Source organism: Leucopleurus acutus, assembly GCF_964270905.1.
Source record: "Leucopleurus acutus genome assembly, chromosome: 11".
NCBI lineage: Eukaryota > Metazoa > Chordata > Mammalia > Artiodactyla > Delphinidae > Leucopleurus > Leucopleurus acutus.
This window is the reverse complement of record NC_139152.1, coordinates 2446349-2458625: the sequence shown is the minus strand read 5'-3', so window position 1 is coordinate 2458625 and position 12277 is coordinate 2446349. Positions and strand designations below refer to the sequence as shown.

Genomic DNA, 12277 nt, shown 5'->3' with positions numbered 1-12277 from the left:
CAGAGTTTCTGCACTGTTCCGCCTTTAGTGTTGCTCCCACAGTGGGGACTGTGGTCCCTGGGGAGCCGGCTCTACGGGGGAGGAAGCCCCGGCACCGAGACCCTGAGGGAGGGGTACCCAGATGTGTCTCCCTTCCCACTGGAGTCCGCTTTGCAAACTGCAGTGTTCCCCAAAGTTCCAACCCCAGGGACAGAGTCAGGTAGTCTCTCTTGTAGATCAGTGGCCAGAAAAAGGCCAGCCTGGGACCTGGACCTCCTGGGGGCCTGGAGCTCTCAGGAGCCCCCTGACCACGCCACCGTGAAGACCCCTCTTTTTCCTGGGACCCCTCTGCTTGGGTGCAGCTGTCCCTGCCACCTCCCCTGACTTCGCATCCTCTTCCGAGGCAGCAGCTGTATAGCTTATCCTACTGGCTTTTTCTTAGAAGGATGTAAACACTAGGGCTTTGGAAAGATGTTTTTAATAGCAACAGTTTGTGGACATCATGCGTGGCCATGTTCATGTAAAGGACCCTGCCTTTTCTCTGTCTCTCTCTGTCTCTCTGTCTCTCACGCACACACACACGCGTGCGCACACACACACACACGCGCGCACGCACACACACACATACACACACGCGCGCGTGCGCGCACACACACGCGCACGCGCGCGCGCACACACACACGCGCGCGCGCGCACACACACACACACACACACACACATTTTTTGAGCTGCAACTGGGAGGCTGAGCTGATCCCCCATCAGGCATCTCACCCAAGGGCAGATGTGTTTCTCGTGGGGCCCGTTCCTGCCCTCCTCCCCTTTCTGCTGTTGGCCTCATTCCTCTCCTCTTTCTCAGTACATTTAAGTCCTTGGATTCTACTGAAGACCAACCAGATTCATTAGGAAGAGCTGCCCCTTTCTTTGACTGGGTCTGGACTTCTGGGGAATAGACGGAACAAAACTCTTTCGTCTTGGTCCAAATTGAGTTCACGCTGGACTCCAAAGAGAAGGTAGGAGGGCAGGGAGGCTGTCCATTGAGACGCGGGGTGGACGGTACCAGGCACCCGGAAGATCTCTGGGAGTGATTTCTGGTTCCGCCCAGCAATCTCGGGGGCAGGGGACCATCAGCCCAAGACTGGATGAGCATGGACCTGGGTGAGAACCTAAGTGTAGAGCGCTGGACCCCACTTCAGCTGCTGACTCTTTACAATGTCTCTGGAAGGGTCACCTTGTCAAAACCGGCCGGCCGGAGCAGGTGTCACTGCAGCAGCTGGGGCAGCAGTACCCAGGCACCCAGAGGCAGCAGGAACAGGGGGAGTGAGGCTGAGGTGTCCGAGGTGCCGCCACAGTCCTGGGCATTCTCCTGTGAACCCAGAGCATTCACGATGGGGTGACCGCCCCAGGCAGCGGTGGCCGGAGTCTGGAGAGGGATCGCTGGGGCCAAGGGGCTGGGGAGAGAGGGAAGTTCCAGCAGGCGGAGGGAACACTGCCCCCTTTCGTAGACCCCTGCCTTCTAGGGGAAGGCAGAGGCTGCTCACTCAGCCCCAGAGCTGGACTCGAGCCTTCTCGCTGGCCCCAGCCTCGGAGGGGCTGTGGGCTTATCCTCTTAGAAGGGCTTCAGAGAAGCCCTGGACTCTGGGAGCATCTTGGGTGTGGAGGCAGCCATGTCCAGCAGGGACGGCCCCATGTACAAGGAGCCCAGCTACGTGGTGGGTGCACAGGGCCCGTCACCAGCGGTATTATGTGCCTAACGGTTTCCTTCTACTTGCTTGGACCACGTGGAGCTGAGTGCAGTGAGGGCCGTACGGAGAGGCTGTGTTATAACGCACTGAGGGCCCCGACCCTGGGAGGTGCGGCTCTCCTTGTAAAACACCCCTGGGTCCCTCCCGCTGACTTAGTATCAGAATGACACGGGGCCCAGCGTGAATGCACACGTATGGGTGATTCCAGTCACCCATGGAGGTGCCCTCACAGCTGCATCCACATGTCCAGACGCGCTCACATCTGAAGGGCACAAGCTCAGGGCTGAGGGTTTGGGGGTGGAGCCCCCCAGCCCCTACCTCTGGATGGAAGGCGTGGCAGGCATCCGGTCGCCGGCGGAGCTTCCGGGAGCGCATCTTGTCACACTTGACCGTGGCGTTATGTGCAGAATTCCCTGTTAAGGTGAACACACCTGCCGACGGAGCTGATACTGGAGACTCTGGGGGCCGAGCTCTGGAAGAACTGACTTCTGGTGGGACCAGCTGCCTTGGAAGCGGCTTCCGGGGTCAGAAGCAGCACCGGGGCCCCGGGGAGGGGGGAGGACAGGTAGCGATGCTCTTGGGGGAGGGGTGGTGTTGGTGGCAAAAGGGAGGCTGGCCTCTGCCTCTCAAAATCTGGGCCCCTCAGTGTCATGTCCTACCCACCACCCCTCCCTCGCCCGTACATGCTGGAGGGTCGGGAGGATATATTTGACCTCCGTAGGCTCCTGCAGGACTGGCGGGAAGACGCTGCAGTCACAGGCGGGGTCCGTCACCAGGAGGAGAAGGTTGCTGGAGGGAATCTGTTGCATCACGAACGTCCTGCAGCAGAGAGGTTGGCTTGTGGAGGTTCCTGCGGCAGCTGGGCCCTGGGCTTGTAGGGGAAGCTCTTTTGGAGGCGGGTGTGAGGAGGGGCCAGGTCAGCCCGGGGGCGGGGGGGGGCGCAGCCCGGGAACCATCCCAGCAACCGATGGGCTGCATGGCTTATTTTCCCCACGAGCCTTTGCAGCTGCTCTGCTCCTTTCCTAGCAGATTGGAAGTGAGGAAGCCCAAACATCTGCGGGGGAGGGGACAGGAGCTGCTGTTGACACACATGGGGACAGCAAGTCAGGACTGTCCCAAGCAAACAGGGCTGCGCGGCCGCCCCTGCTCCGGGCGGGGATGCAGTGCTCGCGCCGGGCCGTGAGGTGGTCCCACAGTCCCACACGCCGCCTGGAGGGCAGGGAGCGCAGGTGCAAGCCAGTCGTGGTCCCTCGCTCGGCCAGTGCGTTGGCGACAGCCACCGCTCAGCCTCTGCTGTGGGGTGGAGGACTTCCTACATGCACGTGCACACACACACGTGGACACGCACATGCATACATACACACGTGCACACAGGCACACGTATATATTTAGCCTTCACCGCGCCGTATGAGGTTGGTATTACCCGTGTTTTGCAGGTGGGAAAACTGAAGCCAGAAGCGGGGTAAGTAGCGCCCGAGGCCACGCAGCCCCTCTTAAACCAAGCCTGTCCGCTCTGAGGACTTGGCTTTGCCCACACGGCTCGCGTGTCCGCAGCCAGCCTCTGAGGTACGTGTACAAATAACAGTATTCCCGAGAAACTGGCTGCGGTGACGGGAGAATCCCTCCCTCCAGCGCAGCCTAGGGAAGACCATAGCCTCGGGGTCAGGACAGAACCTCCTGGGGGTGGGGCGGCCCGGTCCAGGTGAGAGTCAGCGGGCCAGCACTTCCAGCCAGGCCTCCCTTCTGCCCTGGGTCAGGGCCTGGCGGAGCTGGGGGACCAGCGACCTCCCCTCGGGAGTGGGACCCGGGGATGGAAGTGCCAGGTGCGCCAGCCACTCCCAGGAGCATCCTGGGGCCTCTCAGTCCTCTGTGTGGACGGACGTCTAAGGGAGAGCTGGCGCCCCTTCCTCGAGCCTGCCCTGGCCTCGGGCCGCCTCTCTGTCCCCGGCCAGCCCCGCACTTGGTGCCCTGGGCGCGCGGCCTGTGGTCTCTGCTCTGAGCCTCGCCCGCGCGTATCCCTCCCCCGTCCCGCTCAGCCCCTCTCACTTCTGGCAGCCCCCGCACTCCACGATGCCGTTGGCCCCCCGGATGGCCGTCTCGTGCACGAACACGGGGTAGGTGGTGTCGCAGGGCTGCAGCACGTCCTGCTTCTTGTGCTTGTGGGCTGCGGGGACACGGAGAGGGCGTGGATTCAGGGGCACCTCGGCCACAGCTGCGGGGATGGGCTTTGACGCCCCGGGCAGTGCGGTCACCGCGCCAGGAGTGAGACACCTGTCCACTGGCAGGTGGCTCCCGGCCAGGACTTGGGGCCGGGGGAGGGGAGTGGCTGCGTGTGGGTGACGCGCTTGGGGACCCTTGGGGATACCCGTCTCTCTCCTCACCATCAGCAGTGACGTCCAGGGGCTGAGAGGAGAGCAGGAGCTGGGGGGGGGCCCTGGGAGACGGCAGCCCTTCGTCCTCTCCCCCCTCCCTCCATGCAGGGGGCCCAGCGGGCGCCCTGCAAGGGGAAGCTCCTGGACAAGCCCTGGGTCTGCCCCCGCCCCCTGCCCCCGTGGCTACTTGGAGAGCCAGGCGGGGGCCCCGCGCCCAGCTTCCTGGGCTCCTCAGTGGGGCCTGTGGTCCCTCGAGTCGGCTCAGAAAGGACTCAGCTAACCCAGGGCGAAGGCCTGGCAGCCGCCCCGGAGGGCCCACGTCCACCCCTGGGGGAGCCCACGTCCACCCCTGGGGGAGCCCACGTCCACCCCTGGGGGAGCAGACCCCGCTCGCCCGCGAGGGGCCACGGCCTCGGGACCACGCAGATTTCCTCCTGGTGCTGTACGCGCTCTCAGACCAGGAGAGGGCTGGGGTGCGCCATTTCCCTGGGGCAGGGCTGCGCTTGCGTGGGATGAGCTCTGGGCCACACCCACACCCCGAAGGAGCAGGGCTGTAAGTTGGGAGGGGCCTTTGGAGTCAGGGGGTCCAGATGGAGGGAGCTTCCCGGGACAGCGCCCAGCCCAGCACCCAGCTCCTTGGCTGCCCTACTTACAGTGATGGAAGACGGCCTTGGCTGCCCAGGACCCGTGCACGGCATGGGGTGGTGATGATATCAAACAGGTGGTGATGTCACATGGTGTGGGCGTGATGTCACACGGGATGAATGACATCACACGGGATGGATGATGTCACACGAGGTGGATGATGTTACACGGGGTGAATGACGTCACGTGGGATGGATGATGTCACGTGGATTGGTGGTACCCCGGGATGGTGTGACGTCACACAGGGGTGAGGGAAGGTGATGAGAGAAGCCGACAGGACAGATGTGAGCGGTGGACTCCGGAGCCCCCGCCCCTCCCCCTGAGGTGACGGTTTCCAGGTGGAGGCTGGAACAACACTCACCCTCGGCCCCGCTGTCCCCACGCCAGGAGCCCCAGGCGCTCCACTCCAGCAGGAGCCTGTCAGGCACAAGTGAATCTTGGAGACCTGCTTGCCCTCTCCAGTGGGGCCCCAAGCTGTCTGCCTCTCGCCCCCAGGACACCCGTGTCCCTGCTGAGGGCTCCTGGAGGCAGCGGCATGTAGGAGGGGCGTCCCATACAGGCCTGGCCGGTTCCACCTGGGGACCTCACCCTCCTCCTTTGGGGTTGTGGGGACCTCGGCAGCTCCCCTCAAAGGGCTCCCTCATAAACCACCCCTGCACAAAGCCCCCCAGCCCCTCACTCACAGCAAGAGCTCGTTCACCAGCCACCTGGTAGCAGTCAGGAGGGCAGCGATGGGCTGGGAGGAGAGGGAACACACCGTGAGCCCCAGGGCCCCCTCGCTCTGCGCCGTCAGAGACCACACCCCGGGGTCTCCTCCGCCCCCTCCCGGCAGCGGGAGCAGCGGAAAGCTGCGGTTTCTGGGGAATTCCTACTGTAGGGCGGACGATGCCCGTCATCACACCGGGTGGCATCTCTGGGGTCCCTGATGATGTGTGGACGGCACTGGGGGTGAAGGTGGGGAACCAGTCAAGAAAGGGGCTGCAGCCTGTTCCTCTGCCAGAGCAATTGCCCTGAGGCCGCCCAGATAAGGCCCTGGTGCGGGCGAGTGGGCTGCATGCGGGGAGCCCTGGGAGAGGACTGAGTGGCCCTGGGGCCCTGGAGAGAAAGGGACAGGCTGGCGTCCGGCGGGGGCGGGGTCTGGGGTGACACTCACGCTGACCAGGGGCTGGGAGGCGCTGTGGTGGTGGGTCGGAGGTTTGCACATGGCCTGGTAGTCGTACATGGTCACTCTGAAACCAGAAGCAGGGCATGGCGGTCCGGACCCCATCCCCCGCCCCGCCCCCGCCCTGGGGGAGTTTGCAGCCAGGTTTTTGGACACCCGGATCCAGGAGGGTGCGTGATCAGCAGGTCAGAAAACGACATTTCTGTTCTTGTCTTCGTGCTTCAAAGACAACGAACGGCAAATCTGGTTTTCCTGCTAAGGGTCACGTGACCTCAGCCCCTCTCCCCCCTCCCCGTCCTCCCCCCTCCCCCGCCCCCATCAAGTTCCAGGCTTCAGAAAGGCTGCTTCTGGAGCCCTGTGGGGCTCACTGTGGGTTCTGAGGTCGGGCTCTGAAGTCTGTCTGGTCCATTTAGCATCCGACCCCCCCTCCTCAGTGTGTATTCCGGGGGGGTGTGTGTGACGCCTGCCCTACTTACCGGCTGAACACCCCCATGCTGAGCAGCTGGGTCATGAGGGCGCCGTCCACCTCCCCCAGGAATCGTCCCATCTGTGAGGGCGAGGAGGGGCGAAAGCAGGATGAGGACATTGCCCTGAGTGCCAGCCTTTACCTGTGTTTGGGTTTCCTCTCCAGACGCCCTTGAATCGTGGCCCATCTGACTCCACGCCACCCCACCGGCCCTCTCCTGGGACTGCTCCAGCCACGCCTCTCAGTGCTTTTAAATTCTAAGTTGGTGTGAAATCAATCTAGGCGTTGCAATCAGATTTGTTTTTTAAAAGGTGCAGAATCCTTTGAACACTTCTGGGTGAATCGCGTGCAGGAAGGTGAAACTTGATTTGTCGTGTGTGTTTTATGCACGTGCATGTGTGTGTGTCTGTGCTACCAGACAGCGAGATCCTGGCGGGCGGATCCCCAGAGGCCATGGCGATTGTTTGCGCATTTGCTGAAGGGCAGAGTGAGTGAAGCGACCAGGGCGAGGCTGAGTGATCTGAGCCTCCTGATCTGCGTGGAACCGAGGCTCCTGGGGAGGCTGGCTCCCTCCCCACGAGCCTGTCCCCCCAGTCTGTCCTGACTCCAGGCTTATTCACCCATATCCCCGCTGTCCAGACCGCTGATTCTGGAAGGGGAGTTTCCTGAGAGTAAGACAAGCTCCTGGACACTGGAGAAAGGTGCCCCCCGTTCAACGTGACCTCCAGGACAGGCTGCCCTGGCAGAGAGCACCCGCCTCTTCTCCGGGAGGGCAGCCCCCACTGGCACCATGGAAGCAACAGGCCTCCCTCCCTGGGCCCCGGGACGGACCTGGCAGAACAGGGAGTGTCACCTGGGCCTTCCGGCACGTGAGCCCAGGTGGCAAGGTGCGTCCAGACCACCGGCAGAGGCCCGGGCAGTGGTCCTTGGACCTCATTACATTCGGGGGGGTGGGGGGAGCTTGCAGTGCAGGTGGTCGCCCACTCCCAGTTTCTGGTTCACTCGATCTGGGGCGGGGCCTGAGAACTTGCATTTCTATCAATCCCCCAGAGGCTACTTGTCCCCCTACCGCACTCTGAGGCCCAGGGAGGAAAGGGGGGAGGGGCAAACGAAGGGGGAGGGGCCAGGTCACGGGCCCTTGAGGCTCTTGGGTGTGTCTGGGGAGGGGTAGGGGTCTGTGGTGGGAGAGCCTGACGGGTCACAGTCGCCCGGCCTCCTGGGCCTCAGGGCTCTGTACCCTTCCCCTGCGTGTAGGCTGGACCCAGCGACCTGCTTCTAGTGAACGGAACACGGTCCAAGTGGCGCTGTCCCTTCTGAGAGCTGGTCCCAGGGCACCGCGGCCTCATGCCGCTGACATTCACTGGCTCTCCACAGCCCAGGAGGCCCCCGGGGCAGCGGGATCTGGCCCTTCGCAGGTCAGGCCCCGCTGATGCCTCATGGAGACCCGGAGCCTGGCCCGCCCGCCGAGCACACCGGCTCCTCACCACAGAGGCTGGGAGATCGTGGGTCTTGGGGTGTAAGCCCTCCAGCTGGGGGTGACTTGTTACAGAGCAACAGGTAAGTGCGGCAGGGCTGTGGAGTGAAGGAGTTTAAAAAAAGCAGAAATGGCTGGATGGCTGGACAGTCAGCGCCCGGCTTCCAGCTCCGTGCTCCACGGACCTTCAGGCCAGGCCTCACTCTAGTCTCCAGTGTCCACCGAGCACAGGCGTCGTGACTCCTGACACAGGGCTGCCCGCACACGCCGTTACCCCCTCGAGCCGTCTCAGAGCCTCACAGCCCAGTCTGGGGTCAGAGCCGTCCAGGGGGAGGAGACCGCCACCCCCAGAGCCCCCAGAGCCCCGGCACCAGCCCCGGAGACTGACGCAGGCCAGGCCTTCTGGGTCCTCATGACCTGGGGCCTGGCAGACCGGATGCCACACCCGCCAGCCCAGCGAGGACGCCAGCCCCGCCCTACAAATTCTCGGTCCCTTCAAAGCCACTGCCCCCGCAGCCTGCTCCCCGTCCCGGGAGGGCTCTTCTAGAACCTCCCCCCCGTGGCGGCTCTCCGTGTATCTCTGGGTTCAGAGTTTGCCTCTTCTGCAGCCGTGAGCCTTTGGGTTAATAACCTAAACTGGCAGAGCCTCAGTTTGTCCCTCGGGTATAAAATGAGCCTAATAATGTCACCAGAGATGATGGAGGGACGTCCCACCCCTGATGGGGCCTGGTTGGGGGGGGAGGGGGCTGTGTGGAAGCCCCTGGAAGGTCCCAACCCTGTGACGAAAATTAGATTTCACTTACATCCTCTGTTTTACAAAGGATGTGAGGTGCCTTTTAAAACTACACACGGGGTGATAAGATAATGTAATGGCTGAGAAAATAAGGGTAAATACGCTGAGTAGACACGTACTTAGAGAAATATGAGTCTGAGTAACTTTGCTGTCATAGATCGGCTCGCTCCCCGCGGCTCTGCGGCACCCGGGCACCCAGACCTGAGAAATCACGCGGCCCCCGCCCTTATTCCAAGAGGGGGAGATGGGCCCAGGCCACCCAACCACACGTCTGATTAGTGGCAAAGCTCCCGCTGGACCACACCCCGTGTCCCTTAGGCTGGAGGCCCCTTGATGCTCCCGGCTCATTTCAAGGCATCGCTTTAGGTGAATGTGTTCAGCATTGGCTCAGGTGTAATTTCTGGCTAAATAAATAACTTGGGGCTCAGCAAATACAAGGTTGTGGCTGTACCTTCGCCTCGGCCGGTCTGGGCACGTGGGGTGCCTGGGTGCGCAGCCGTGCCGTGTGATGGGGAGTGCCACCGTTCACTCCCTTCGCAGCAAAGCCAGGTTGGAGGGTTAGGACAGAATTTCCCACAAGGGAGGTCCAGACGGGAAGCGGGAAGGCCTGGACCCGGCCCCAAGGAGATAGCAGGGTGGGCGCTGTGGCCTGTGTGTCCCCCAGATTCACATGCTGAAACATGCCCCCCAGGGCAGAGCCCTCACAGTGGGGTTGGTGCCCTTAGAAAAGAGACCCCAGAGGACTCCCTGTCCCTCGCGCCAGGAGGGGGCACAGTGAGAGCCCTGCAACCTGGACGGGGCCTACCCCGGCCCCTGGCACCCTGGTCTCGCATCTCCCGCCCCCAGAACTGTGGTTTGTAAGCTGCCCAGTCTGTGGGTTTTGTTACAGCCGCCTGAACGGACTGATGGGAGAGGGGAGAGGCGGAGGGGGTAGGGGGTGGGCAGTAGGAGCGGGTGTAGGACTCTGGGGGAGGCCCCCAGGGCAAGGCTGCAGACAGAAAAGCTGGGGCCTCATCATGTGGACAGCTCCCTGCCAGCAATCGTGGGAGAAGACCCGAGACGTAAGGCTTCCTCTGGGCGTGTGAGTTGAGAAGTCTGGATTTGGGGGTCTTGCGGTGCTGGCTGTGGTTCTAGGAAGAGACTCCGTTTTCATCAGACCTTTTCCTCTAGTTGGCCCTGGGCTTTCTCTGACCATCGAGGCCGCTGGGCCTCCCGAGTGCCTTACCTCCTGGGGCCTCTCCGAGATCAGGATGAATCCGTTGTTGTCTATGACGAAGCAGTCCAGGTCCTGGGAGGAGACCCAGAAGGAGGTCAAGGCCAGGCCCTGCCGCTGAGCCCCGGCCCCTGCCTGCCTGACCGTGTAGGGAGGCCCTCTGTGTGGAGCCCGGGCTGCAGGGAAGGAGGGGCTGGCCCATCGGGAGGACGCGGGCTGGGGGCTGCTTCCCTCTCCCACCGTATTCCCCCCGTGGGGAGCTCACACTGTCCTGGCAGCTCTCCGGGCACGGACCCTCCGCAGCGCCGCACTGGAGGGAAGAGGGGAACCATGAGCTGTGCACCTGTGTGTGTGTGGTGTGTGCGTGTGTGTGATGCGTCCGTGTGGGGATGGAGTCCACGGCACACCTGTGATGTGTGTGCAGGGGTGTGCCCCATACCCGTTTGGTGAATGTGGTGTGTACTCAAGGGGTGTGTGCACGGTGTGACGTGTGTGTGTGCTTGTGCGGTGCGCCCGTGGCGCGTGCCTGGAGTGTGTGCCTTGCGTGTACGCGCGGGGAGTGTGTGCAGGGGGTCCGGGCGCTGAGATGCAGGCAGGGCCTTGCTCGTGGCAGCAGCCAGGTGCACAGGTCGGGGGTCCTCACCCTGAGCGTCCAGCCCCCCCCCCCCGACCCCTGGCACCCACCTGCCGGGTGGCCGCCCAGAACGTACGCCGCAGGAACTCCATCCTCATCTGCACGCCCACGGCTGCCAGGAGCGGGCCAGGCCAGGCCATGGGGGTGTTTGGGGACGGGGTGGGGGGGTGGAGAGAGAAGACGTCAGATCTGAGTCAGAGGGAGAAGGCCCATGAGCGGGGGAGGGGGGCCACTAGCAGCCTGCAGACTAGCTTCCTGGTGGGGGCAGCGGCGGCTCCGGACCTGCGTCCCTGGAGCTCGAGGCAGGCGCCCCGGGAAGGCCGCTCTCCCCTTTCCCACAGAGGGCGAGGCTGGATTTCAGGGCCTCCGTGGGTAGTTACAGCCTCCCCCCCGCCCCCGGCTCCGCTCCGGCCCCCCAGCCCGATCTGTAAGAAGGCTCCTTCCTCGCAAGTTGGGCCCGTGTCGCCCAGGCCTGCAGGAGGCTCCCAGCCCCAGAAAGCCAGGCTTTGATGCCGCCGCTCACAAGGGCCGCCACGCTGCTCTGGTCCCCAAACGCTTGGAGAACGCAAGCCAGTGCCCAGATGCCAAGAGGAATCTGGGGCCAGAGAATAGAAAGAAAGGCAGGTTATAGTGAAAGGAAAAGAATAAAGAAATGAGGCCGGCCTCCTACCGTCAGAGACAAGAATATAGAAAGTGTGCTGAGTGCCAGGCCCCTGTGTCCTGAGGTCGTGTCCACACAGCAGGCCGGCTCTGCTGTCGCTGGGGCTTCACGGCCGGGGAAGCCTCGCTCGAGCCGCCTGGCCCCTGAACACAGGAGCAGGACCCACGCACCGCTGTCTGTAAGGCACCTCGCCTCTGTCCTCTGGCCTGGCTTGAGCCCCCGTCGGGAGGGGGCTGACAGGCCTGGGCAAGCTCCCCACTCAGGGCCCGTGATGCGGGGATGGGTCGGGGTTCCAGCCACTAGGCCGTGTTCCCGAGACGTTCTGCAGTCACCCCAGTGACGGCTCATTGGCGAGACTTTGCATCATATGCGGGGGCTTCTTCGTTGCTGCAAGGTCCGGGGGGCCGGAAGGGGACTGGTAGGCCCACATCTCGGTTCATGACAAAGAGGGCAGACCCAGGTGCAGCACCTGAGCGGCAGGTGAGGCGTGCTCCCCTCCCCCATTTCTCTCTCAGGCTTGGGGAGGCCCCTCGGCCCCTCCCCTCATTCTTCCTGTTGGGGCCGCCCTTGATGTTCACTTTAGACAGATTTCTCTGTCTGTGGAAAAAGGCTGCATGAAAGAGAGGAACCTCCTAACAGTTGTCAGAGGGGAGTCACACGGAAGCTTAGGATGTTCCAACCTTTGGGATTTAGGGACGCTTATTTACCGTGACCTTGGCCTCTGGGTCAAAGCTCTCAGACTCTCTCCAGCGAGACTCGGCCTCTCGCTGTCTCGCCGCCAAGTCTCCTGGAGTCCCGGCATCTCTGAGCTGGGAGAAATTCTGTGATTCCTCCACAGGGAGTCTTGAGAGAGCGGGGTTGGTGCCCGTCTAATGAAGCAGTATTTTGAGGCTTGTGGGTAGAGATGGGAGGAGTGAGACCTCAAGCCTGTTCTCCGGAGCCAGGCTCCGTCTCAGTGGAACCACGGGCTCCTCCAAGGCCAGCCGCGCTCCTAGGATTTAGGACTTGCAACTGCCTGCTGCCGGCCCCCTTGGGTCACCAGTAGGCATCTCAAACTTCACAACTTCAAAACCTAACTGGCTTTTCCTCCCCAAACCTCCCCACGTGGGGACACACCTTCTACCGAATTGGTACCA

At 62.9% G+C, this 12277-nt stretch overlaps 1 protein-coding gene across 1 annotated transcript in view; it reads right to left on the bottom strand.

Moving 5' to 3' along the window:
• Nucleotides 1-1237: 1237 nt before the first annotated feature.
• Nucleotides 1238-12277, bottom strand: part of CACNA2D4 (calcium voltage-gated channel auxiliary subunit alpha2delta 4) — a gene marked incomplete at both ends in the record, with an annotated part of 96299 nt that continues 85259 nt past the window's right edge. Inside the window, 12 exons of the mRNA XM_082849509.1 lie at nt 1238-1342; nt 2040-2134; nt 2398-2540; nt 3768-3885; nt 4747-4767; nt 5100-5155; nt 5422-5474; nt 5892-5967; nt 6377-6447; nt 9859-9921; nt 10112-10156; nt 10531-10592. Coding sequence (XP_082705635.1) covers nt 1238-1342; nt 2040-2134; nt 2398-2540; nt 3768-3885; nt 4747-4767; nt 5100-5155; nt 5422-5474; nt 5892-5967; nt 6377-6447; nt 9859-9921; nt 10112-10156; nt 10531-10592 — 908 coding nt within the window. The remainder of the gene's footprint in view (nt 1343-2039; nt 2135-2397; nt 2541-3767; nt 3886-4746; nt 4768-5099; nt 5156-5421; nt 5475-5891; nt 5968-6376; nt 6448-9858; nt 9922-10111; nt 10157-10530; nt 10593-12277) is intronic.